At 49.1% G+C, this 21,456-nt stretch overlaps 9 protein-coding genes across 9 annotated transcripts; 5 read left to right on the plus strand and 4 right to left on the minus strand.

Annotated features, from left to right (window-relative positions):
• Positions 1–625: 625 nt before the first annotated feature.
• Positions 626–5,356, minus strand: N7537_008559 (putative GTPase activating protein (Tsc2); the record flags this gene model as incomplete). Its single annotated transcript, XM_056899614.1, has 1 exon — positions 626–5,356. The coding sequence occupies one exon, from the start codon at positions 5,354–5,356 to the stop codon at positions 626–628; it is 4,731 nt and encodes a 1,576-aa protein (XP_056751690.1).
• A 941-nt stretch (positions 5,357–6,297) lies between these two features.
• N7537_008560 (uncharacterized protein) lies at positions 6,298–8,330 on the plus strand (the record flags this gene model as incomplete). The annotated part of the gene is made up of 6 exons (XM_056899615.1): positions 6,298–6,322; positions 6,379–6,411; positions 6,472–6,574; positions 6,631–6,696; positions 6,757–7,063; positions 7,116–8,330. 6 exons carry the CDS (start codon positions 6,298–6,300, stop codon positions 8,328–8,330), a joined length of 1,749 nt encoding a protein of 582 aa, XP_056751691.1.
• Positions 8,331–8,745: 415 nt separating this feature from the next.
• Positions 8,746–12,141, plus strand: N7537_008561 (uncharacterized protein). Its single transcript, XM_056899616.1, has 8 exons — positions 8,746–8,844; positions 8,916–9,226; positions 9,285–9,455; positions 9,513–10,834; positions 10,899–10,981; positions 11,044–11,347; positions 11,407–11,586; positions 11,637–12,141. Exons 1-8 carry the CDS (start codon positions 8,784–8,786, stop codon positions 12,082–12,084), a joined length of 2,880 nt encoding a protein of 959 aa, XP_056751692.1. The 5' UTR covers positions 8,746–8,783; the 3' UTR covers positions 12,085–12,141.
• A 233-nt stretch (positions 12,142–12,374) lies between these two features.
• On the minus strand, positions 12,375–13,056 carry N7537_008562 (peptide chain release factor family protein; the record flags this gene model as incomplete). Its single annotated transcript, XM_056899617.1, has 2 exons — positions 12,375–12,773; positions 12,883–13,056. 2 exons carry the CDS (start codon positions 13,054–13,056, stop codon positions 12,375–12,377), a joined length of 573 nt encoding a protein of 190 aa, XP_056751693.1.
• Positions 13,057–14,144: 1,088 nt separating this feature from the next.
• Positions 14,145–14,579, plus strand: N7537_008563 (serine palmitoyltransferase small subunit family protein; the record flags this gene model as incomplete). Its single annotated transcript, XM_056899618.1, has 2 exons — positions 14,145–14,262; positions 14,332–14,579. 2 exons carry the CDS (start codon positions 14,145–14,147, stop codon positions 14,577–14,579), a joined length of 366 nt encoding a protein of 121 aa, XP_056751694.1.
• Positions 14,580–15,286: 707 nt separating this feature from the next.
• On the minus strand, positions 15,287–15,725 carry N7537_008564 (uncharacterized protein; the record flags this gene model as incomplete). Its single annotated transcript, XM_056899619.1, has 2 exons — positions 15,640–15,725; positions 15,287–15,550 (listed from the first exon to the last, which is right to left on the minus strand). Exons 1-2 carry the CDS (start codon positions 15,688–15,690, stop codon positions 15,287–15,289), a joined length of 315 nt encoding a protein of 104 aa, XP_056751695.1. The 5' UTR covers positions 15,691–15,725.
• A 384-nt stretch (positions 15,726–16,109) lies between these two features.
• Positions 16,110–16,998, plus strand: N7537_008565 (dodecenoyl-CoA isomerase; the record flags this gene model as incomplete). The annotated part of the gene is made up of 2 exons (XM_056899620.1): positions 16,110–16,300; positions 16,359–16,998. 2 exons carry the CDS (start codon positions 16,110–16,112, stop codon positions 16,996–16,998), a joined length of 831 nt encoding a protein of 276 aa, XP_056751696.1.
• Positions 16,999–17,381: 383 nt separating this feature from the next.
• On the minus strand, positions 17,382–18,718 carry cdc123 (cell proliferation protein CDC123; the record flags this gene model as incomplete). Its single annotated transcript, XM_056899621.1, has 2 exons — positions 17,382–18,537; positions 18,615–18,718. 2 exons carry the CDS (start codon positions 18,716–18,718, stop codon positions 17,382–17,384), a joined length of 1,260 nt encoding a protein of 419 aa, XP_056751697.1.
• A 199-nt stretch (positions 18,719–18,917) lies between these two features.
• Positions 18,918–21,388, plus strand: N7537_008567 (COG1/VPS51 family protein; the record flags this gene model as incomplete). The annotated part of the gene is made up of 2 exons (XM_056899622.1): positions 18,918–19,060; positions 19,123–21,388. The coding sequence occupies 2 exons, from the start codon at positions 18,918–18,920 to the stop codon at positions 21,386–21,388; spliced, it is 2,409 nt and encodes an 802-aa protein (XP_056751698.1).
• Positions 21,389–21,456: the final 68 nt, after the last annotated feature.

Raw genomic sequence — 21,456 nt, forward strand, 5'->3', positions numbered from 1 at the left:
CTAATAAACAAATGAGCAATAAGCCTGTAGGATCTGCCTTACCCATTTCTAGGCCTAGACATATAGCATTCGACAGTGCTAGTGCTGGATAGCAAAGGGTCAGTAGCCAATGTAGACAGGTTTAATTACTTGTGGAAGAAGAAAATTCGATTTGGGAGGTTGGGTCTGCTTTGAGGTTATAATGATAAGCTAGACTGAAATAAGCCCTAATATCTAAGGCACGTCGGTTAAAATGAATAACTAGTTAACTAAAAAGATGGCATCATCATGTGAAGTCGAGTATTAAACACTGATTTATTTCACTAATCGCGACAGTCGCTGACAGGCACAACATCGAAAAGAAAAAAACTTTTGGGGCAGGAAGGGGGTATTCACAAATGCAACAATTGTCTTGCATCAAGAAAAAACACAAGATGATGTACATGAAGTCGTTTCTAGGGGTCGTTGGTTATCGAGAGCGGAAAAGGAAGGGGGGAGTGGTGTAAGATAAGGAGAGAATGAAGGGAGAAAAGTGAGTGAGAGGAGAGGATGCCTGGTAGATACGACTGGTAAAAGGAGAAGAGGATAGATCACAGAGGCCATCTTGCCCAATATTGTCATCGTCAAGACCCTCGGGAAAGACAGATCAGCGTGCCCAGCGGGAGAAATCCAGATTCTGGAGAATGTTCGTGTCTGCCGCTGCATTCCATTCCGCAGCGAAATCGGTCTGTACTTGAGGTGCACGAGAGGGTAGTTCCTCCGAGAATATGTTGGCTTTAGTGTTCCGCCGTAGACCTGGATAAGCACCCTCGGCGGCCTCAGAGCCTTGGCTTTGGGCCGTGAGAGCCCGCTCGCGGACTTTCTTGATTTCTCGCAGACGGGTGCTCCAGGACGAGGTATGCTCGCCACCCTTGTTGCTCCAGACAAGAGAGAAGACGGATGCATTGAGGGCAAGGATGCGAACAAAGGCTGCCAAGTTCTTGCCGGAGATGACCTTTGGTGCCGCAGCAGGTGAGACGTCTGGGAATCCAGGCTTGCTCAGGACCTGCACACTGTAGTAAAGCTTTTGCGGGTCTGTCTCGCCATTGGCATTACCACTTTCGTCGTAGGCAATCCGAGAGGACGGGGTGATGACAATGTTGATAGAGTTGAACTCGGATGGAATTGTGTCAAAGTTGAAGGGTAAATTGGATCGGTTGAACACGATCGTAACATGGTTATTGCCAAGGTTTCGTTTCTTGTTGACGCAGGCCGGATCACGGTCAAAGTCCGTAGGCATCATCGTTGCAACGTGGTAGACGATTTCAGTCACACGATCCCGCCAAGCATAGGTGTATTCTCCATCAGTATCGGCATACAATCCCTGCGGATTGAATTGGGGATTCCGAAGCGACACCTTGGTTCCCAATCCCGACAGCAGGTTTTCATAATCTGCAGAACCACCAGTATTGGCTAAAATATCAGCCTCCTTTGTCTGGCCGTTGTCAATATAAACAATGCCGATCCGGTGACCATCCACAATGTCGGTGCGATCGAAATTACTAATCGCACGTCGAGTGATATCGTCTTCCGGAACCGGGATAGGCTGCATGACTGTAGGTGTAGGGAAGGCAGTGGCAGTCAATTGAAGCATGATATGACTCGGAAGGATTGCCGTGCGCATGGAGTCGGAATGTAAATGAGCATCTGGAGTTGGAGGAATTTGATGCGGCAGAACTGGGGCGGTCCGCTGTTGATAGACAGAGTATGTGGTACCCGATGCCTGGCGCTTCGTAATCTGAGACAATCCAGATAATCCAGCGCTCTCAACGGTGACGATACTCATGCCGACAATCCAGGACTTCTTTGCAACTGGGCCATCCTCGGGGGAAGGAGGGAAGGTTTCGAAGGGGATGGTTTCTCCGAGATCCGAATAAGCAACTCGCTGCATCAAATCAATAAATACTTGGCTTTGTTCTTCTACCACCTCTTTTCCGTGTTCGTCGTGATAGATGAGTCTGCTGGTGATCCAATTCACATGTTTGGGTCGATCCTGGAGCTTCAGAGACAAGAACCAGAAGACCATGACATGGTAGGTGAGATTCGAGATATACTTTGACATTCCATCTTGAGAGGTCTCGAGAGCTTCAGCTGCATGGGCGGCAATTTCCTTTGCCCCAGCACTGAGCCTAGACTGAGGAGATTGGTTTGGCAGGGAGGCTCTTGCAGCCAATTCAGCGGCTTTGTACCGATGCTCGCGAGAGGTCTGCAAAAATCGAATGCAGATGCCGAACACAGTGCGGATTTCCTCCTCACGCAAGTTGACGTACACATCGGGCAATCGTGCAAGCAGAGCTAGGAACTCCAAAATATGGACGGCAATGTTTGACATGGTGATCACCTTTGACATCCTGTCAAGAATGCTGTTCAATGATTTCGTGACTGACATTGGGATTTCATAGCAACAGAGTGACAGTGCTTGAATGCACCCACGGGACGTGCCGCCCCATGATCCGATGATACCTTGCATGAAAGCTCGGACGAGATCATCCTCTTCACTCTTAGCAAAGTGTTCATGGTAGCTGACAAGCATACAAAGCGCATCGAAGATACAAGCAGCCACATCGCTCTTTTTCAATCCAGTAGTTTCAGGAGGCTCGTGGAAAGTTCCATTCTTGACCTGATCACACAGAATGCTGCGAAGGAGCGTGATCTGAGGGATGGCATCCCTGAAAAAGTCTTTGTTGCCAAGCTGAGGTCCGATATGAGTAAGAATGTAGCTGTAAACATCCCAATCGGCTTCTCGTTGCAACAGAGTGATCACAACTTCGAGCCACATCTTAACCTTCAACAACCCCGTGATTCTTGTTTCTGGTGTTGTTGATTCGGCGGGGGGAAGTTCCTCCGGGTGGGTGTAAGCAAACACAACAGGGCTGGATTCTCCTGGTGGCTGCTCTGGAAGAACTTGTGGCAGAGCATATGTCCACACTGGAGCCGTTAGTTTTGATCCACGGGCCGAGATAGAGCCACGCCCCGGGGCCGACTTCGACATAGGGGTTGACGCAGACTCCCTCGTTGGAATCTTTCCGGTTGGTGAGACAGGTGAGTTATCATGCTGAGGAATCTCGCGGGTTGGGCTATCGCTGGGGGCCTGTAATTTAGAGCCACCGTCGAGATTGCGGCCCAGCACGTTCATCAAGAAGTCACTCTCCGATGTTGATATGACTGTGACTGACCCAGCCGAGTCACATCGCAGTCGGAAAAGTAGCTTTAAGACCGTCAAGCGAGAGTCTATTGGTCGACTTGGAGATTGAGCAATGTCCAGAAGCGCCTCGAAAACCATCACAGCTTTGGTCGAGGAGAGGTTCAAGGCCCGCAGCATCATCTTCACGAGGCCCACAGCACAGACGTTTGTCAAGCTTAACTCCAAGACACTGGTGGTGGATGTACGGCGTTGAGATCCATGGCTCGGAGGATGCTCGCGCGGCTCGTCTCGATTGAGCTCCGTCTGCATCGGCGCTCCGATGGTGCTTATCAACAACTTGAACGTATCATCATCACTGTACTGTATGGCCGGGCCGGTTACCAAAGACACCAGGGACTCCAAGAAAAGAAGATCATGTTCTGCCGAGAAATCCTTCAGTAGAAGCCTGAGAAGACCATTCTCTGGTGCAAAAAGTAAATCCTCATGGCCGGAAAGAGCTTCTTTCAACGTGTCCAAAGCCAGAATGCGGATGTCCGAGCTTTGCTTTCGTGATTGAACGAAACACTCGACAAGCTCACGGCAATGCTGAGCCCAATCTGAGTTGTTGGAAGGATGGCAGAGTTTGTCTTCTTTCATCGAATGGATTATGATTTCAGCCTGTGGAGGGTCAATGTGTTGGTATATCTTCGTGAGGAAGCGGACCGCATGTTGTTTTTGCTCTCTGTTGAGTTGATCCCACTGAGATTCAAGTACAGAAGCAATGCGGATGAGATTTGCCAAAATGTAGGATTTGGTTTCGTCGTACGTAGGTTTGAGCTGAGAGCTAGTTCCAGAAGTGGGAGATGGCGCTGACTCGTCCACAAGCCTGCGAGAACAGAGCATGAGAAGATTGGTAAATGCCATCCAATCCTGTTCTAATGCGACTCGAACATAGTCTCCTTCCAGAATATTTAGACACAAATCCAACAGGTCGGCATCCACTCTGCTATCGTCTTTTTGAGCAATGACTTGCAATGATTCCATCAGTTGATCAAAGGGAACCTCGGGCATGCCATCTTGCCCATAAGCACGAACAAAATCTGAGAACACATAGAGCGTACCACGGAGAACATTCAAGTTCCGACTTTGTTCAACGGCGCACGACTCTCTCAGGAAGCCATGAAGTGTGTTTACCATCTCCGCCTGCCTCCTTGATTTGGCTAGACTGCGCACTGCTCGCGATGTGGGCCCAGAGAGAGGTTTGACTGATGCATGGATGCTGCAAAGGACTTCCAGAAGAGTTGGGAAGCTTACGTCAGGAACATCGGCGTACATAATGACGGCGTCGAACACGGCCAAAGAGTTCTTGATATCAGCCGCAACACTTGTTCTCTTGCAAGTGGTAAATGTTTCTCTGAGAAGGATTTCGATTTCTTCCTGGGTTGGCTGTTTCCGCTGTAAAGTGATCAGGTCGACTGCGAATTGGAAGAGGTCTCCAAACACTGCTTCATCGTGACTGGGTCCGTGTGTTTTAACCACTTTTCCCTTTTTCGCCTTCGACCGTGCAGATGCGATTGTTTCATAGAACGGAACAATCCACGAGGAGATTATGTGGAGAATTGAGGAACTCGCGAAATCCAACTTCCTGCCATGATCTGATAGGGAGATCAACGACTGTACACGCGCAGCAATCACATCCGGCTCGGCGGGAGAAGCTATCGATTCAAAAATCAGGCGCCTAGCTGACGGAGACAGATCTTGACGGGCTGCGATCGCTTCCAACAATCTGGCACCACTTTGCTGAGCATCCAACGAGCTTTCATGACGCAAGAGATATTCGGCAGCCTCCCACAGCACCACGGACTGCTCGGAGCTGAACCATGAGAGGCCCTTTGATACAACATCCGCTTCTTCAATCGCCTGGGTTATATTTTGCCTTTGCGATAGATTGTAGAGTGATGTCTCGAAATCCAGGCCACTCGGAGTGTCCGAGGAACTCGACACGACACTGCCACGATGCATTGATTCGGATCCGTGTCCACGCCGATTCGTTCCGCGACTATCCGTGTGAGACAGCGAGTCGCTGCTGCTTTCCTGTAATGAGACTGGGGAATGCGATTTAGGTCGACCGACACCTAGAGTTTTGAAGACATCTGCGAAGCTAGTTGACGAGGGTTTGTGCGGAGAGAAGTGTGAAACGTCATCGGGAGACATCCGCCCAGTAGCATAAAGAGGGTATAGTCAGGAGGACGTGGTTTGTGAACTATTTGACAGCCAAGTTAGTCTAGGTATTGCATCACCCATGATAGGCAACATCAAAGGACAAATAGGGAATTTTTACTCTTTAGGTGTGACAAATAAGAGCTTTCGACTACATAGGCAGCTCCTATGATAAGGAAATGCACATGCAGAGACTCAAATGATGCCTGGCAAGCTGTCACAGTGGGTATTTGGTGATCAATATCGGCGCGCAAAATGACACTGATCGGCAGCGGATAGTGAATTGGGCCGGGATCACAGGGTTAGATGATGAATATCAATGGAACCAGCACCCCACCGGATCGATGACACAACAAGCAAGTGATGTGATGTGGATGAGAGGGGTTTATCAATCACGCACTGGAGATGAAGATGTGCCAGCCCAATCACCTGATGTACTTAGTACTGGATGTCACACACCGCCCAACAGATGTGGCAGAAAGGGCGGTGAGGGATGGGCTTTTAAGGTTGGACTCTAAACTTGTTATATGTACTTTTGTTAGGAATGAGCATCAAAGGTTTGAGACTATAAGTGGAGGTAGCCATGGGCTGTTTACACATAGTTTCTCTGGGGATTCCTTTATAAAGAGTACACACTATCGAAGCATATCCCCTCTCTCTACCCTTTTGATCTCATTCAAATCACATGACTCATAGTTATCGGGACGGCAGAAAAGTCAATCAAAGTGGGGGGCGGTGACCACAGAGAGGCGGTTTTCTTGCGGCTTCAAAAATTATTTCATTCTTTCTTCCCCCTTGGCAGAAGCCAGGAACGGCACCCTACATTTCTTTTCTTTTCGAGGGTCTTTGGTTATACTGGTCATTCTTTTTTAAACTCAATATCAAATCACACATTTCTTGTCTCAGCCGGGTTTTTCATACCTATCATCACCAAGATGAAGTACGTCGTGGTTTCTGGAGGTATTTATTCGAGTCGATCTATTATGAACAAGCAGTAACTGACTCATGTATAACAGGTGTCATCAGTGGCATCGGAAAGGGCGTGATTGGTACACCTCTCTTTAAATCGAACTAGAAAATAAAAGTCCGCTCGGTCTAACTTTCTCCAGCCTCGAGTACCGGATTGCTGCTGAAGACTCAGGGTGCTCGAGTCACCTCGATCAAGATCGACCCCTATATGAACGTCGATGCGGGAACCATGGCCCCTACCGAGTATGTGATTGATCAGTCCTCATTTCTGAATGCCGTTCCTGACAATGATTTATTAGGCACGGAGAGGTGTTCGTGTTGAACGACGGTGGTGAAGCCGATCTTGATCTCGGAAACTACGAGCGGTAGGTTCTTATCTCCATGTGTTTATTTGACTGGATACTAATTGATCTTCTGCGTTCCAGCTACCTTGGAGTTACCCTTGGAAGGGATAACAACATCACAACCGGAAAGGTCTACAAGCATGTGATCGAGAAGGAGCGCCGCGGCGACTACCTTGGACGCACAGTGCAAATTGTGCCGCACTTGACAGACGCTATCCAGGAATGGATCGAGCGTGTGGCCAGAACCCCCGCTGACGACACCAACGAGGAGCCTGATGTTTGTGTTATCGAGCTTGGTGGCACACTTGGTGACATTGAAAGTGCTCCTTTCGTTGAGGCTCTGCGTCAGCTGCGTCGTCGGGCTGGAAAGGACAATTTCGTCCAGATCGTATGTTCGACCAACACATTCGATTCCAGCCAATTCTGACTTTTTCTTTTAGCACGTTTCCCTGGTTCCCGTCATCCACGATGAATTGAAGACTAAGCCTACCCAGCAGGCTATCCGGGATGCTCGCTCAGCTGGTTTGAGCCCAGATCTTATTGCATGCCGTTGCGAAAAACCCCTTGACAAGGCCACCATTGATAAGATCGCAATGTTCTGCCAGGTTGAGACAGAGCAGGTGATTGGCGTCCATAATGTCAGCTCTACCTACCACGTCCCTCTGCTTCTCGAGGAGCAAGGTTTCCTTGGTGTTCTGGGTGACCTTCTCAATATGAAGAAGCTTGAAATCTCTCAGACTCAGTTGCTCAAGGGTCAGTCCACTTGGAAACAGTGGAAGACCCTCACGACTGCGCAGGAGCACACATTTGAGACTGTTAACATTGCTCTGGTTGGCAAGTATGTTAGTCTCCACGACTCTTACCTGTCCGTCATCAAGTCGCTTGAGCACGCAGCTATGGCTTCACGCCGAAAGCTCAACATCATTTGGGTCGATGCCTCGCACCTTGAAACCGAGTGGGAGGAGACCAACTCCAAAGAGTACCACAAGGCCTGGTATGATGTCCACACCGCCCATGGAATCTTAGTTCCAGGAGGCTTCGGCACTAGAGGCACCAATGGTATGATTCGCGCTGCCCACCACGCCCGCACCAAGTCCAAGCCTTACCTTGGTATCTGCCTGGGTATGCAGATTGCCGTGATTGAATACGCCCGTAACGTCTGTGGCCTCGAGGGTGCCAATTCCGTTGAACTTGACGAGCGTACCACCCATCCAATCGTGGTGTACATGCCTGAGATCGACCAGGTGAACCTCGGCGGTACTATGCGTCTTGGTTCACGTCCTACCCTCTTCCAGGAGAACTCCGAATGGTCTAAGCTCCGTTCTCTCTACGGATTGGACCGCACTTCTGTCGATGAGCGCCACCGCCATCGCTATGAGGTTAACCCCGAGTACATCGATCAGCTCCAGGCTGCCGGTCTTCACTTCATTGGCAAGGATGACCAGGGTGAGCGCATGGAGATTGTTGAGCTGAAGGATCACCCCTGGTTCGTGGGTGTTCAGTTCCACCCCGAGTATATTTCTCGTGTCCTGGCACCCAGCAAGCCATTCCTTGGATTCCTCTCCGCCGCAGCCGGCTGTTTCGATCAGGTCAAGGCTTTGTCCCAGGCCAAGGAGACCGATTTGGCTAACGGCGTTAGCAACATTATTCTCTAAGCATTACTGGTTCCCAATGACGGTTCCATAGGAGTTTGTATTTGTCACGAAAAGCATATGAATATAGAGAATTAAATAAAATATTTACCACATAATACTGCTCTGCAATTATACATATTTTCTTTCTTACCTTCTTCATACTCAGACTAAAAGCTCATTCAGAATATCAAGTGTGATGCCTGAGGCAGGGAGGGGCTCAAGCATGTGACGTACTAACCATATTAAGATTAGCGTCATTCCAGTGTTTATGTGGGTTGTTACAATTTATTGAGCGCTCGCATTATTATCTTTGAGCTTTGGATCTTTTATCTTTTTCCTTCTGTGGTTGGCAACACTGCTGCTCCCCTTTGAGCCACTGAATACTTAATTCCTACCTACACTCCTCCATTTTTTTTCCTCTTTCCTTTTCCTCATCTATCCCCCTCACTTGTGTTTGATACCCCACGTAACAAGATGGCGGAGGGTCTTGGAGCTCTGTTAGAGGCAAGCTTGGACCCCAGGCAAAACAAGGCAGGTGAGTTATAAGAATCGACCCTTGAGTACTACGATTAGTGTTGACTGATGTGATTCTTTCTTTTCTTTCAGCCGAGATTACTCTTCGTCAGGAAGAACAGAAGCCCGGTTTCTCGCTACAGCTTCTTCATATCACCGCATCAGAGACCACACCTTACAACACACGTCTTGCCAGTGCTCTATGCTTCAAGAACTTCATCAAGCGCAACTGGACGGATGAAGATGGAAATTACAAGCTGCAGCAGGATGAAGTTGCCACTCTCAAGCGCGAGCTGATTTCCCTGATGATCTCGGTTCCGTCAGGAATCCAGAGCCAGTTGGGTGAGGCCGTTAGTGTGATTGCCGACAGTGACTTCTGGGAGCGGTGGGATACTCTAGTTGATGTAAGTTGCGACTCAACAAAGCATTATAATGCTATTTCTGATGTTTTGTTTTCTCTAGGATCTCGTCTCGAAGCTGTCACCGGGCAACCCCACCGTCAACATTGGTGTGTTGCAAGTCGCGCACTCAATTTTCAAGAGATGGAGACCTTTGTTCCAGTCCGATGCACTCTACACTGAGATCAACCACGTTCTCGGCAAGTTTGGTACTCCGTTCCTGGCCCTGTTTGAGGTATCTTCATTTTCTACCCAGTTTTGCTTCCGTGAGCCGAATGCTAACAAATTTCAGGCCCTGGACAACTATCTTGAGCAAAACAAGACCAACAAAGAGAACTTGACTCAAGGGTTCAACCAGCTCAACCTGATGGTGAAGCTGTTTTACGACCTTTCCTCCCACGATCTCCCTCCCATGTTCGAAGACAACATCTCCGGAATCACAACAATCTTCCTCAAATACTTGACCTATGATAACCAATTACTCCACACTGACGATGAGACGGAGGCTGGTCCGTTGGAATATGTTCGCGCTGGAATCTTTGAGGCTTTGACTCTCTACGTGCAGAAGTACATGGATGTATTCCAGCCTCACGTTGGACAGTTCATTGGAAGCTCGTGGAACTTCCTTACAACCATCGGCCAAGAGACCAAGTATGATATTTTAGTCAGCCGAGCACTGCACTTCTTGACATCTGTCGCAGGCATGCCCGAGCATGCCGCTGCTTTCCAAGCCGAGGAAACCTTGGGCCAGATTGTTGAAAAGGTCATCTTGCCGAACGTGAGCCTCCGTGAGTCCGACGAAGAACTCTTCGAGGATGAGCCAATTGAGTTCATTCGCCGGGACTTGGAAGGGTCTGACAGCGAGACCAGACGCCGAGCTGCCACTGATTTCCTCCGTAAACTCGCAGAGAAATTCGAAGAGCCGGTGACCCAGGTTGTCCTCAAGTATACCCAGCACTACCTGGCCGAGTATGCCAAGGATTCATCCAACTGGAAGGCTAAGGACACAGCAACGTACCTGTACTCCGCTATCGCCGCTAAGGGCACTGCGACCTCCTCGCACGGTGTCACTGCCACCAACCAATTGGTCAGTATCGCGGATTACTTCCAGCAGAACCTCGCCGCGGATCTGATCAACGAGGATGGCGTTCACCCTATTCTGAAGGTCGACGCTATTAAGTATTTGTACACTTTCCGCAGTATCATCACAAAGGAACAGTGGCAGCAGGTTCTCCCTGTGCTGGTGAAGCACCTGGCATCATCCAACTTTGTCGTCTACACTTACGCTGCCATTGCCTTGGAGCGAGTACTTTTCCTCACCGACAGCCAAGGACAGGCAGTCATTCCACCCACTGAAATCACACCGCTTGCTAAGGATCTTCTCGAGCACATCTTCCAGCTGATCCAGAGTGATCCAGCTCCTGAAAAGGTACAAGAGAACGAGTTCTTGATGCGTTGCGTGATGCGGGTTCTGGTTGTTATCAAGGAGGGCGTGGTGCCTTTCACTGATGTCGTGCTCCAGCGCTTCATTACTATTACCAACATCATCAGCGCAAACCCAAGTAACCCCCGATTCTATTACTTCCACTTCGAAGCCATGGGCGCCTTCATCCGGTATGTTCCTATACGTTTTTTTTTTCTTTTTGTTTCCAGGCGCCCGAACCTAACATAATGCTAGATTTGCTGCTCCTTCCAATCCCGACAAGCTCGAGCAGGCTCTTTATGCGCCCTTCGCAGCTATCCTCCAGAATGATGTGCAGGGTGAGTAAAATAAAACGAAGCCGATACCTTTGTCAGAAGGACCCCTTCCTAACAAGTTCCAGAATTCATGCCCTACGTTTTCCAACTCTTCGCGGCGCTCCTTGAGGCCAACCCATCCGGCACCCTTCCCACCTACTACCAGGAGCTTATTGGCCCTATTTTGATGCCTGTTATGTGGGACTCGAAGGGAAATATTCCTGCCTTGGTCCGCCTCCTTTCCTCGATCATTCCCCGTGGCTCGCAGTTCATCATTGAACACAACCAGATCGAGCCCATCCTTGGTATCTTCCAGAAACTAGTTTCTACCAAGGCTAATGAGAGCTTCGGCTTTGATCTCCTGGAGACAGTCGTTGCTAACTTCCCACCGTACGTGTCACAATCTTCTAAGTGCCCAATTGATGGTTAGCTGACTTAACTTTACCTAGAACTGCTCTTGAGAACTACTTTGTCTTGATCATGCAAATCATTCTTCAACGTCTGCAGAACTCCAAGACAGAGAATCTGACTCTTCGCTTTATTCGGTTCTTCCACTTCATCTCAGCACAGGACAACAAGGGCTACAGCGCGGACTTTGTTATCCAGGTCACCGACAAGGTGCAAGAGGGGTATGTATTTTCGCCCTGTGTAAATTGCTCATATGCTAATCCATGCCTAGACTCTTCACCCCCATCTATGTCAATGTTATCCTGCCTGAAACCCAGAAGCTTGCCCGGCCTTTGGATCGCAAGACGGCTATCATCTCCTTCACCAAGACCCTTGCCAACTCGGAGGCCTTTGCTACTCGCTACAGCCAAAAGGGATGGGGCTTCACCTGCACCGCCTTGCTGAAGCTCCTCGAGCTTCCTCCGCTGCCCGCAAGCAGGGATGATCTCATTAATGATGCAGACATCGAAGACATGTCCTTCGGCGTTGGCTTTACTCCTCTGAACACCATACGTGCCCAGCAGAAGGACCCGTGGCCCGAAACTGGTGCCGACCTCAAGGCTTGGGTGGGCTCATACCTGAAGGAGGCCGACAAGAAGCAAAATGGCCGTATTTCACAATTCGCCCAGGAGCGTCTTGACGACCAGTCAAAGACTGTGCTGGGAAGTTACATTTCTTAGTAGTGGCTTTGCTATAACCCCTTTCCCTTTCAAGAAACTCAAAAAAGTTCGACCTACCTGTGTTTGCTTTCTCCTTCAGAGCTATGCAATCATTTTTCCCAACTCCCCCCTATTACACCATACGCATGTTGCGATGAGACACTAGATCCATGAAATAAATGTTTGTTTTGATTTTCCGTTAGAAGAACATCCATGAGAATGTAAATATCTCTAAAGTAAACGCTCCAACACCAATGCAGTAGACCTACTATACAAAATCCCAAAACACATGCAACAACATACAACTCGGTTCATACACTCTTTCCGGACTCCCCAGAGGGTTTAGCCTCACTCCCAGTTTCCGGCTCAGTTCCCGATGTAGTCCCCTTATTTTCTCCCTCCTTTACATCATCGTCCCATATAATCTCAATCTCATCCTCTTCTTCCATATCAGCCTCCCCCTGCTTTCCCCCCTGGCCAAGCTCCCGATACTTCCTTCGCGTCTTCTTCAGCTTACTAGCCTTCTTCTTCTTCGCCGCCGCAGCCTTAATCGCAACCCGACTCTTATCCCCCTTCTCCTGTGCCTCGACTCTATCAGCGAGCAACGAGCGCGCAATCTTTGCATTCTGTGACTGCGAGCGTGTCGCTTGGCATTTGATCACCACCCCACTGGGCTTGTGGATAATCTGGACGGCGGAGTTGGTTTTGTTCTAGGTTTTGTTAGTTTTAGTCTGCTGGTTGGGGATGGCGGTGGGATCTGGAAAGAGAGGGGAGAGGAGGGTGCATGGCCAGGAAATGTGATTGGGACTTGGAACATACGATCTTCTGTCCGCCAGGCCCGGTGCCTTTTAGGTAGGATATTGATATGTCGGCATCGTTGATCTTGAGTCGTGGGGGGAGGGGTTTTGCGGGGACGATAGGGGTTTGGCTGAAGAGTCGGGCTGGGGCTGATAGTGTTCGGGATGATGTCCACCAGCGTAGGCGAGAGAACATTGCTTCGGTGTTTGTGCTGTGGTTTGTTGTAAGTTGAAGTTATTGCCGCTGACGTTTGCGATAAGATAAGTATGCTGGCAGCCCTTGAGTGTAATTTTCTTTGGCTTCTTTGGTTGTTTGATGGCTAATTTACAGACTATTAGCTTAATATATTAGATGAATAGAGGCTCTAGGCTATTGAATATGTATATGTTTTGCTGTTTAGGAGTGGTGGTACTTACCTATTTAGTCTTGTAAGCTTTTCTCACTGCCGCTATGTAGATAAATGAGAGGACTTAGGAGGTTTCCATAAATAGTAAACCAAGTACTAAAGCACTGAGTTATCCAAGGATCATGAGATATATATAATGAATATTGAATCTTTTGCATTTGGGTAAATTAACTTGATTAGCAAAAGGATCATGGAACTACTAATTGTACTTCTATGCTTAATATCGTTGCCTACAAAGTACGATTGAGACCAATGATTAGAATAGACAGATGTATTGACAGGGAATATGTATAGGATATGTTATGAATATAGATATTTCTACTAACTATCCAATGTCGTGACATCTAATTTGTACAAATTGTACATACTTCGAAACACAAAGTACCGAGTACCTGAGACATAGGCGTGAAGTAGCGGCAGATGTGTGTACTAGGTACAAACTCACGCGGCGAACACGGAAAGGGGAAGGGTTTTGCAGTTCCTCCAACTCCGCGACTCTTATCCGCCCTCTCTTCCTTACTCCTATCATTAATCCACCCCAACCGCTTCGTGCCAATACACTCTTCCTGATTGTAACCAACATCCCCCAATCGCCTACCTCCCCGCAACATCCGAGGACCTCACGTCAAACACTTCCCCAAGCAGTGTTGATTTGGAACATCTCTCAGTTTTTTTCCCCTTCACAACACCACGCTCCGTCGGACATACATACAGTACCCGTGTCTGAGACGACTGTCTCCAGGATCTGTTTCCCGCTTTCTGTAATTGGCGGCCCTTGCCCAGGTGGTGGAGAGAGAAAAAAATCACACGGCACCGCAAGCCGCAGGAAATAACGAAAGACCGGAACATCCTACAATCCTCTGAACACCCCGCGACAATGGACTTCATTATCTGGGCTGTATCTAGCCTCTTCCGCTGGATGCGATTGAAGGTTTATCAGTATGAGGTGACCTTCTCCCTCTATATGCTTACTCCGATCGAGAAGCTCATCTTCAGTACGTTGCGCCTGTCTCCCGTCCAACATACTTTTGGTACGCTAGGCTAACCTTTATTTCCCAATTCAGACACGCTGCTACTTGGCCTCATCGCCATGATCGCCATGGGAACTTACATTTACCTTCCTGACCACCTCCGCGCCATCTACGGCCGCCTCTACTACTACTGGGCCGGTGAGCGCTTGTTCAGCTCCGGTCGGTTGTCCATCAGCTCGGTCTTTGGTGAAAATGGCGTGGCCACGCAAATTGGGGATATGGTGTACGAAACGGCGAAGAACGCCGCTACCACCTCGACCGAGCGCTTGGGTGAACTGTGAATAAAAGCCCGATACGCATAATGGTTGCATTTGCATTCTCCTATTACCGAGAGTGAGGAACTCTATAATCCCCTTGGAGTTTCATATCCAAGGGACCCTCGTATCCACTCTTTCTGTCGGCCGGCGCTTGTTTGGAGTTCTTGTGTTCTGGGAACTTGCGGCATCCCTATGACTTGCATTGTCGCATTGTGGCGGATTACATTATTATTAATTCTTGTCTTTTTTTTCTTGGGTCATTCGCGCCATACTGTGTATAGATATGCCTCTTTTCCGGCAGAGTTCTGTGGTCGATTGATACCAGTTTTGTGTTATCATTGGAACGTGATCATGATTGAAGTCCATATTTGTACACTTTTCCAGAATTATGTACAGAAAATGTACATAGTGGATCGTAGATGGTAGAAAATAGCAATATAGCAATATGATGTTGAATAATGCAACACCTAAAATGAAAACCCCAGAACGCCCTCGATGCCTAGAGCAGAGTGTTGTACAAGTAAACCCATCATCAGCACATGTGTAACTCCCCAGCGCGATGTCAATGTTGTCCTCGATAATTATCAATCCCCCAAATGAGAGGGAACGGGAGCATCAATGGTTCTTTTCGCAAGGCCCTTTTGTTCCCCCGAGGACTTAGACACCGAGCGCATGTCGTGTTTCAGACCATGCTACCAGCTCCTCTCCTATCACACCCACCAATTGCAGCCTCATTGCTGACTCTGTGTTGTCTGGATCTGTGCCTGTGCCTGTGCTTGCGCTTGAGCCTGTGCCTCCGCCGCCTGCCTCTGCTCCCGCTTCATGGCATCCACCATGCGCATACGTGCCAATTCCTGGTCAATCTCCTCCTTATCCAGCGGGATCTTGTGCGATTGCTCGGCAGTTGGCCAGAAGCCCTTTGTGGCGAAGCGGTCGTCGAGGTTGGTACCGAAATAATACATCCAGCCGATGGGGAAGAGGACGTACATCCCGAACTACATGGACTCCATTAGTCCTAAGAACAGGCGATGGAACGCGGGAGCTGGCATTGCCCGCTTAAGAGACTTGATTGTCAGCTACGCACCTTGAGGACTTCGAGATTGCCTCCCTGCAACTTGCGGAACATTTGCGACATTGTATAGGTTTGATGTGTTACTGTTTTTTTTTCGGGGTGTTTTGGCTTCAGCTATTGCTGAGAGTATGGATTGAGGTTCGGTGTTATTGTTGGGATGTGACCAATTGATAATTCTGCCTGATTCCAGCAGACAGAGAGCAGGGATAATTTGTAGGTTGATCTTCAATCTTCAATCTTCTATCGCCGAGTGGTGCCATGGCCGGTGGACCAGTCACGGGCTTGATTACTCGGATTTGAGCAAACAGGGCAAACATGTTTTGCTGCCTCAGGCAGCGAGCTGTAGGTTCACCGCGGGCCTCGGCTCCCCGCAAACTTAACTTGTACCCAGATACCCTACATAGAAATAAATGATAAACCATTGCAATCCAGTTTAATTTCATGTTCCATTGATCAATTTCCTTCCACATTATACAGTAAAAATGTCGAATGAAAATCTCATTACCGTCACCTACCAGGATCGCGTAGCGATCGTGGCACTCAACCGACCCGACAAGCTAAACGCTCTCAATGCCGACCTATACTACCTTCTAGCTGAGCGTTTACGGGAAATTGACTCGAGAGAGGATATCTTTATTACAGTCCTGACCGGAACAGGTCGTTTCTTCTCTGCGTATGCCACCCACAGACACAACCCAACCCTAGATGTCCCAATACTCATGTCTTCACAGCGGCGCAGACGTAACAAGTATACGTCCTGGCAGTGACGATGCCAGCACAAATGTCCGCCGCGAGCTCGTCCGGGGCTTCGTAGCCAACAACCTGGATGCCACGCGCACCTTCTACACCCACTCTAAGATCCTCGTTGCCGCCCTGAACGGCCCCGCTGTCGGTCTTTCAGCCGCACTGGTTGCTCACGCTGACTTCATCTACGCCGCCCCGCACACATTCCTCCTCACCCCCTTCTCCTCGCTAGGTCTCGTCGCTGAAGGCGGCGCTAGTCGCGCCTTCGTCGAGCGCCTCGGCATCGCTAAGGCGAACGAGGCGCTCATCATGAGTAAGCGGATTACTTGTGACGAGCTTGTTTCGACTGGCTTTGTGAATAAGGTTATTACGCCGGAGTCTGGGAAAAAGGATGACTCTGATGGGTTCTTGAAGAAGGTGCTTGAGGAGGTTGATGATCGTCTGGGTACACACTTGAACCAGACTAGTCTGTTGAAGATTAAGGAGCTAGTAAGACGGCCTGAGAGGGAGCTTCTGGACCGCCAGAATGGTCTTGAGGCGTTTATGGGCCTTGAGCGCTTTATGATGGGAATCCCACAGGAAGAGTTCCGGAAGTTGGCGTCTGGTGAGAAAAGACATAAGCTTTAGTTGCTGGATGGTATTTTTGTACATAGCAATCAGAAGTTACGGCTGTCTGTTCTATGGTCTCGCCGTAGTAACTTACTTTTCCGGTGTCCTTTTTGCGGTACAACAATTTATTAGGATTGAGTGTCTCTTTATGCATTATTTTGTTCTACTTTACATATATTGATAGTTGTCTATTTAGGGGTGTAATTGTGATTACTAGTGATTGACAACGATCATTACATCCATGGATACGTATTGATTTTTATTCATCGATAATGTGTGGATTGATTTGTAGTCCACGATGCAACCTTGAAATTCCCAAATACTCATTTCCCTACTATATTTGAACGCCACTAGACCAATAATCCATGCTTTTATCCCACTGAACGTTCGGTTGAGATTGTTTATTCGGAGTCACTGTCAGCGGCCCGATCCTCTTGCTCCTGCTTCTTCAGGATATCCTGCCACTGACCCATGAATTCACTCATGCCGCCAGGCCCCTCAAGCGAAGCATCGACCAACTCCTTCGGCACCTTGTGAGCCGAATACTGAGTGGAGCTGAATGCGTACGCCTCGGGATCATCCTTCTTGATGAGACGGAATTCTGGAAGGAAGGGGGCCTGCTCGTCATCTCCTTCGGCACCTTCATGTTCGTCCTCTGAGTCGGAAGAAGAATCATCTTCTTTTTCAAGCTCTTCCGCCGGGTCGGAAGTGATAACTTTACCATCATGAAGTGAGATTCTCACAAACTCTTCCGCTCCATCATCTTCTTCCTCTTGCACACCGATCGGATCCTTCATCTGGAGAATCTCCAACCAACTGTACAGTAACGGGTCAGTACGTTGCGCCCACGGATTGATATCAATCAACCAGACACGCTGGTGTGGCGCGGGGATATAGACGTCGAATACAAAGTTGGATTCTGGGAAGGTGTTCTTGAGCTTCTCATCGAAGAATGACTGGATACGAGACCGAAGCATATCACGCATGGGGAAGAGGAAGTCGAAGTGATTTTGATCGCGCTGCGTCATGCAAAGAAGTACACGGTTGCGCACAAAGCACCGGAACTCGAGCGAAGGGTTGAAGTTGACATATTTGCGAAGAACCAGAGAATACGGAACATCCGGCAGCGGTGAGTCAACGGTGGATGACGTGGGTTCGTCGTCGGTTGTATCCGGTACACAGTCGTCGAAGGGATGATCTAAATCATGGGTGATGAAGTCGCTGCTTTTCAGGAGGAGGTAGATATCATTCGGAGAACGGCATTGTGTGTCGTTTGTGGCGGCCATGAAGGTTGCATCTTTGGGAGCACTCCAGTTTAATTTCGGTGTGACAATGCCACCAAATTCCGAGATGGTATTCTTGATCTGGGAGTGGATCTCCTGCCATTCTGTAGATGGATCGGGCTCCTCCTCGCCCGAATCGGAGAATGTGTCTAGGTTATCATCGTCGGTTGGGACGACGGCCTCGGGTGGGAGAACAATGCCGTCAGCGCGGAGGTATTTAACAAAAGGAGCAGTCAATGGAATGACACGCGACTTGGGTGCAAGTGTGCGGTAGCTAGAACTTCGGTCAGATATGTTGGTGTTGAGTCATATATATGGAAGCTTACCGCGGATGCCAGTCATGATAGGAGCAATGCAAGATATGGGAGTAGGTGGTGGGCGGGGAAAGGAAGACGATCAGGGAGATCGTTTGGTGATGTCTCTGCCATAGCAGCCTCTGATTCAATCAACGGCATATTGAATATCGTTTGTGTAAAGTGTAAGATCGTCCGGCGACGACCGATTTCCCCTCGGTGGCGGGGAACTTTTTCTGCCATCACATGACGATAACGATAAGAACGAGTAACTATGCAGGGGTCTAAGGCGCCCAGGCATCCGTCTCGCATTGATTACTTGTTCTCTGTAAACCAACAGTCTTACCACATATCCCGCAGCATGGCTCCTGAGGCCCCTGATCCTCAAAACCTGAAGTCATGGCAGGATGCATTCCAATACCCAATTCCCACGGTCCGCCGCGTGGAACAGGAGCTGCGCCGGGACATCGCGAGCAATAAGGAGAAGCTCCGAGCTCTCGTGGGGTAGGTGCTTGATTTGCCAAAATAGCTGTTCCTTTGCTAATATTGGTATAATTTGATTATAGGACGCGATATCGTGACTTGGTTGGAACTGCTGAGACAATTGTGGCTATGAACCGAGACATTCAAGACGTGGAATCCATTCTGGCCGATGTTGGACGTCGGTGCAACCCCCGACTTATAGAAAGGAAGCATGTTCACATCCGGCAAATAAAGACGGGCGATGCGGAGAAAGGTACAAACTATTCTAGGGGAAATCCGGGATCAGTGGCTGATACTGTGAATATAGACGCAGAGAAACACGCATTCGGAGCGCAGCTTTCTCTCCTCCACCGCTGTACAACCTCCATCAGCCGGCTTTTGCGACGTCGCAGCTCGCTCCTGTTGGTTGCGAAGATCCTAGTTGTTTCCAGATCACTACACAAGGCATTATCGAAACATGAATCACCCCCTCCATTCCTTAATGATCTCTGGAAGCAGGTAGCGTCCCTTCGGCAAACACTTCTCAAACGGATTAATAAACGCCTTGCCTCTACAAGCGCCACAGAAGACACTATCATTGAATCATTGGCTGCCTATTGCCTTGCAACAAGCTCTTCTTCCGATGATGCGATCCATCATTTCCACCAAGTGCGCCTGGACGTTATCGTTGGCCAGTTGGATATGTCTCGTGAGAACATTCCCAGAGCTCTCCAGCTTTTTGTTCGGACGCTTCAGGCCTCAAAGGTCTTGCGATCCCATCGATTCTCAGATGTGCTCTTGAAACTTAAAGCTCGACCCCTCCTCGCCGACCCGGAGATTCAGAGTTTAGATGGGCTGGAGGTTGAAGTTCTTGGCCGCTGGGTAGCTCCAGATGTGAAGAATTTCACCCCCTGGATCAAGCTCAGCGAACTAAACAGAACCCAGGGCGTGGAATCAATCAAGGAATGGTCACTCCAGGCTTTCAGGAAATTCTCCGAAGGCTGCCAAAAGAGCCTAGCCCACAGCACCGATTTCTCTGAGCTCCTCTCGCTCCGCACAGAGACTGTGGAATTGTGGCTATCATCCTGGGGCTCAACGATCATCCACGGTGCAGTGGATGTCCTCGAAAGTCTTCGAAATATCTTCAATGAGCAGCTCTCCAGAATCTTGAATGTGCAAACACAAAGCCTAGGCGCAGTCGGTACTCAAGTTTCGTCTATAATATTAGACTGGGAGAACACCAACCACAATCCCGTCGGATCTCTATGGGATGCCGATCTCATTACCGCAGAATACACGAACGGCGCACAAGCATTCAAACAAACCGTCGTAGCCAGACTATTGGGTCGTGACGAAGACGTCTCTACCGTCCTTATGAAGTATCAAGCATGGCTGGCATCAATCCAAGAATTCGACGAATCCATTGACTCACTGCGCCGCACGCGATGGACAGACATTCTCGTCGGAGGCGAAGTCGAGGACGAAGATATCGACATCACACCTCGACTCAACGAAGACGACCCTCGGCACCTATCTGATTCTCTGCATTCTGCCGTTCGCGACGCTTTGACCTGTCTCCAGACGTCATTCAGCAGCGCTTTTAAATCATTTACACCCTCGCATTCAAGTGAAAAGGCCACTTTCCTACTAAGGCTTATACGACTAGTCCGGCGAGATATTCCCGCCGGCTTTGTATCTACAGACTTTGTATTCTCGAACGAAATCGTCCCTGATTTACAGAAGTTGCTTGCAACGGAAGTAGTGGCTAAGGCTGGTTCGTTGAGCTTGATCCCGTCCCCGAAGAGCAATCCCCAAACAGGCAAGATTAAGACCGTGCCTGGCCGATCACTCTGGGAAGGCGAGCCTGCCATACCGGTTCAGCCTTCGGCTTCGAGCTTCAAGCTCCTCCGCCGTCTCACTTCCTCGATGGATACATGCGGATTGGACCTGTGGGATCCGTCCACTGTGCAGGCGTTGAAGCAGGAATTGAAAACGAATCTGGAGGCGGCTATCTCAGCTGCTTTGGATGATCTCGACAGTGAAGATGTCCCTAGCCAGGCTGAGAGTAAGGATGACCAACCTACTGCCAACGGAGATAAGGATGAGAAAGATAAGACTGAGGAGAAACCAGCGACTCAAGGCCCGGATCCAGATCAAGTCGAGGGCCTGCGCGATTGGAAGGTTCAGCTCTTCTTCGACTCTCTGTATCTGTCTCAGATGCTCGGCGAGCACAATCAGCTGGCTGGTGTTGTCGAGCGTACCCAGAAGAGCGCTGGTTCCAATGCGGATACTGTGAAGACTATGAAGAAGCTTGCAACTGAGTATTGGACTCGGACGGAGCTGTTGTTTGGTCTCTTGGCAGGACACTGAGTGATCTTTTTAGGATAATGCTGCATCTTGCCAAATATGCTTGTCTATGCTTTACACTATCTTTCCAA

The sequence above is a fragment of the Penicillium hordei genome (genome assembly GCF_028827395.1).
Source record: "Penicillium hordei strain IBT 12815 chromosome Unknown utg000004l_segment0_segment0, whole genome shotgun sequence".
In the NCBI taxonomy this organism is placed as follows: Eukaryota; Fungi; Ascomycota; class Eurotiomycetes; order Eurotiales; family Aspergillaceae; genus Penicillium; species Penicillium hordei.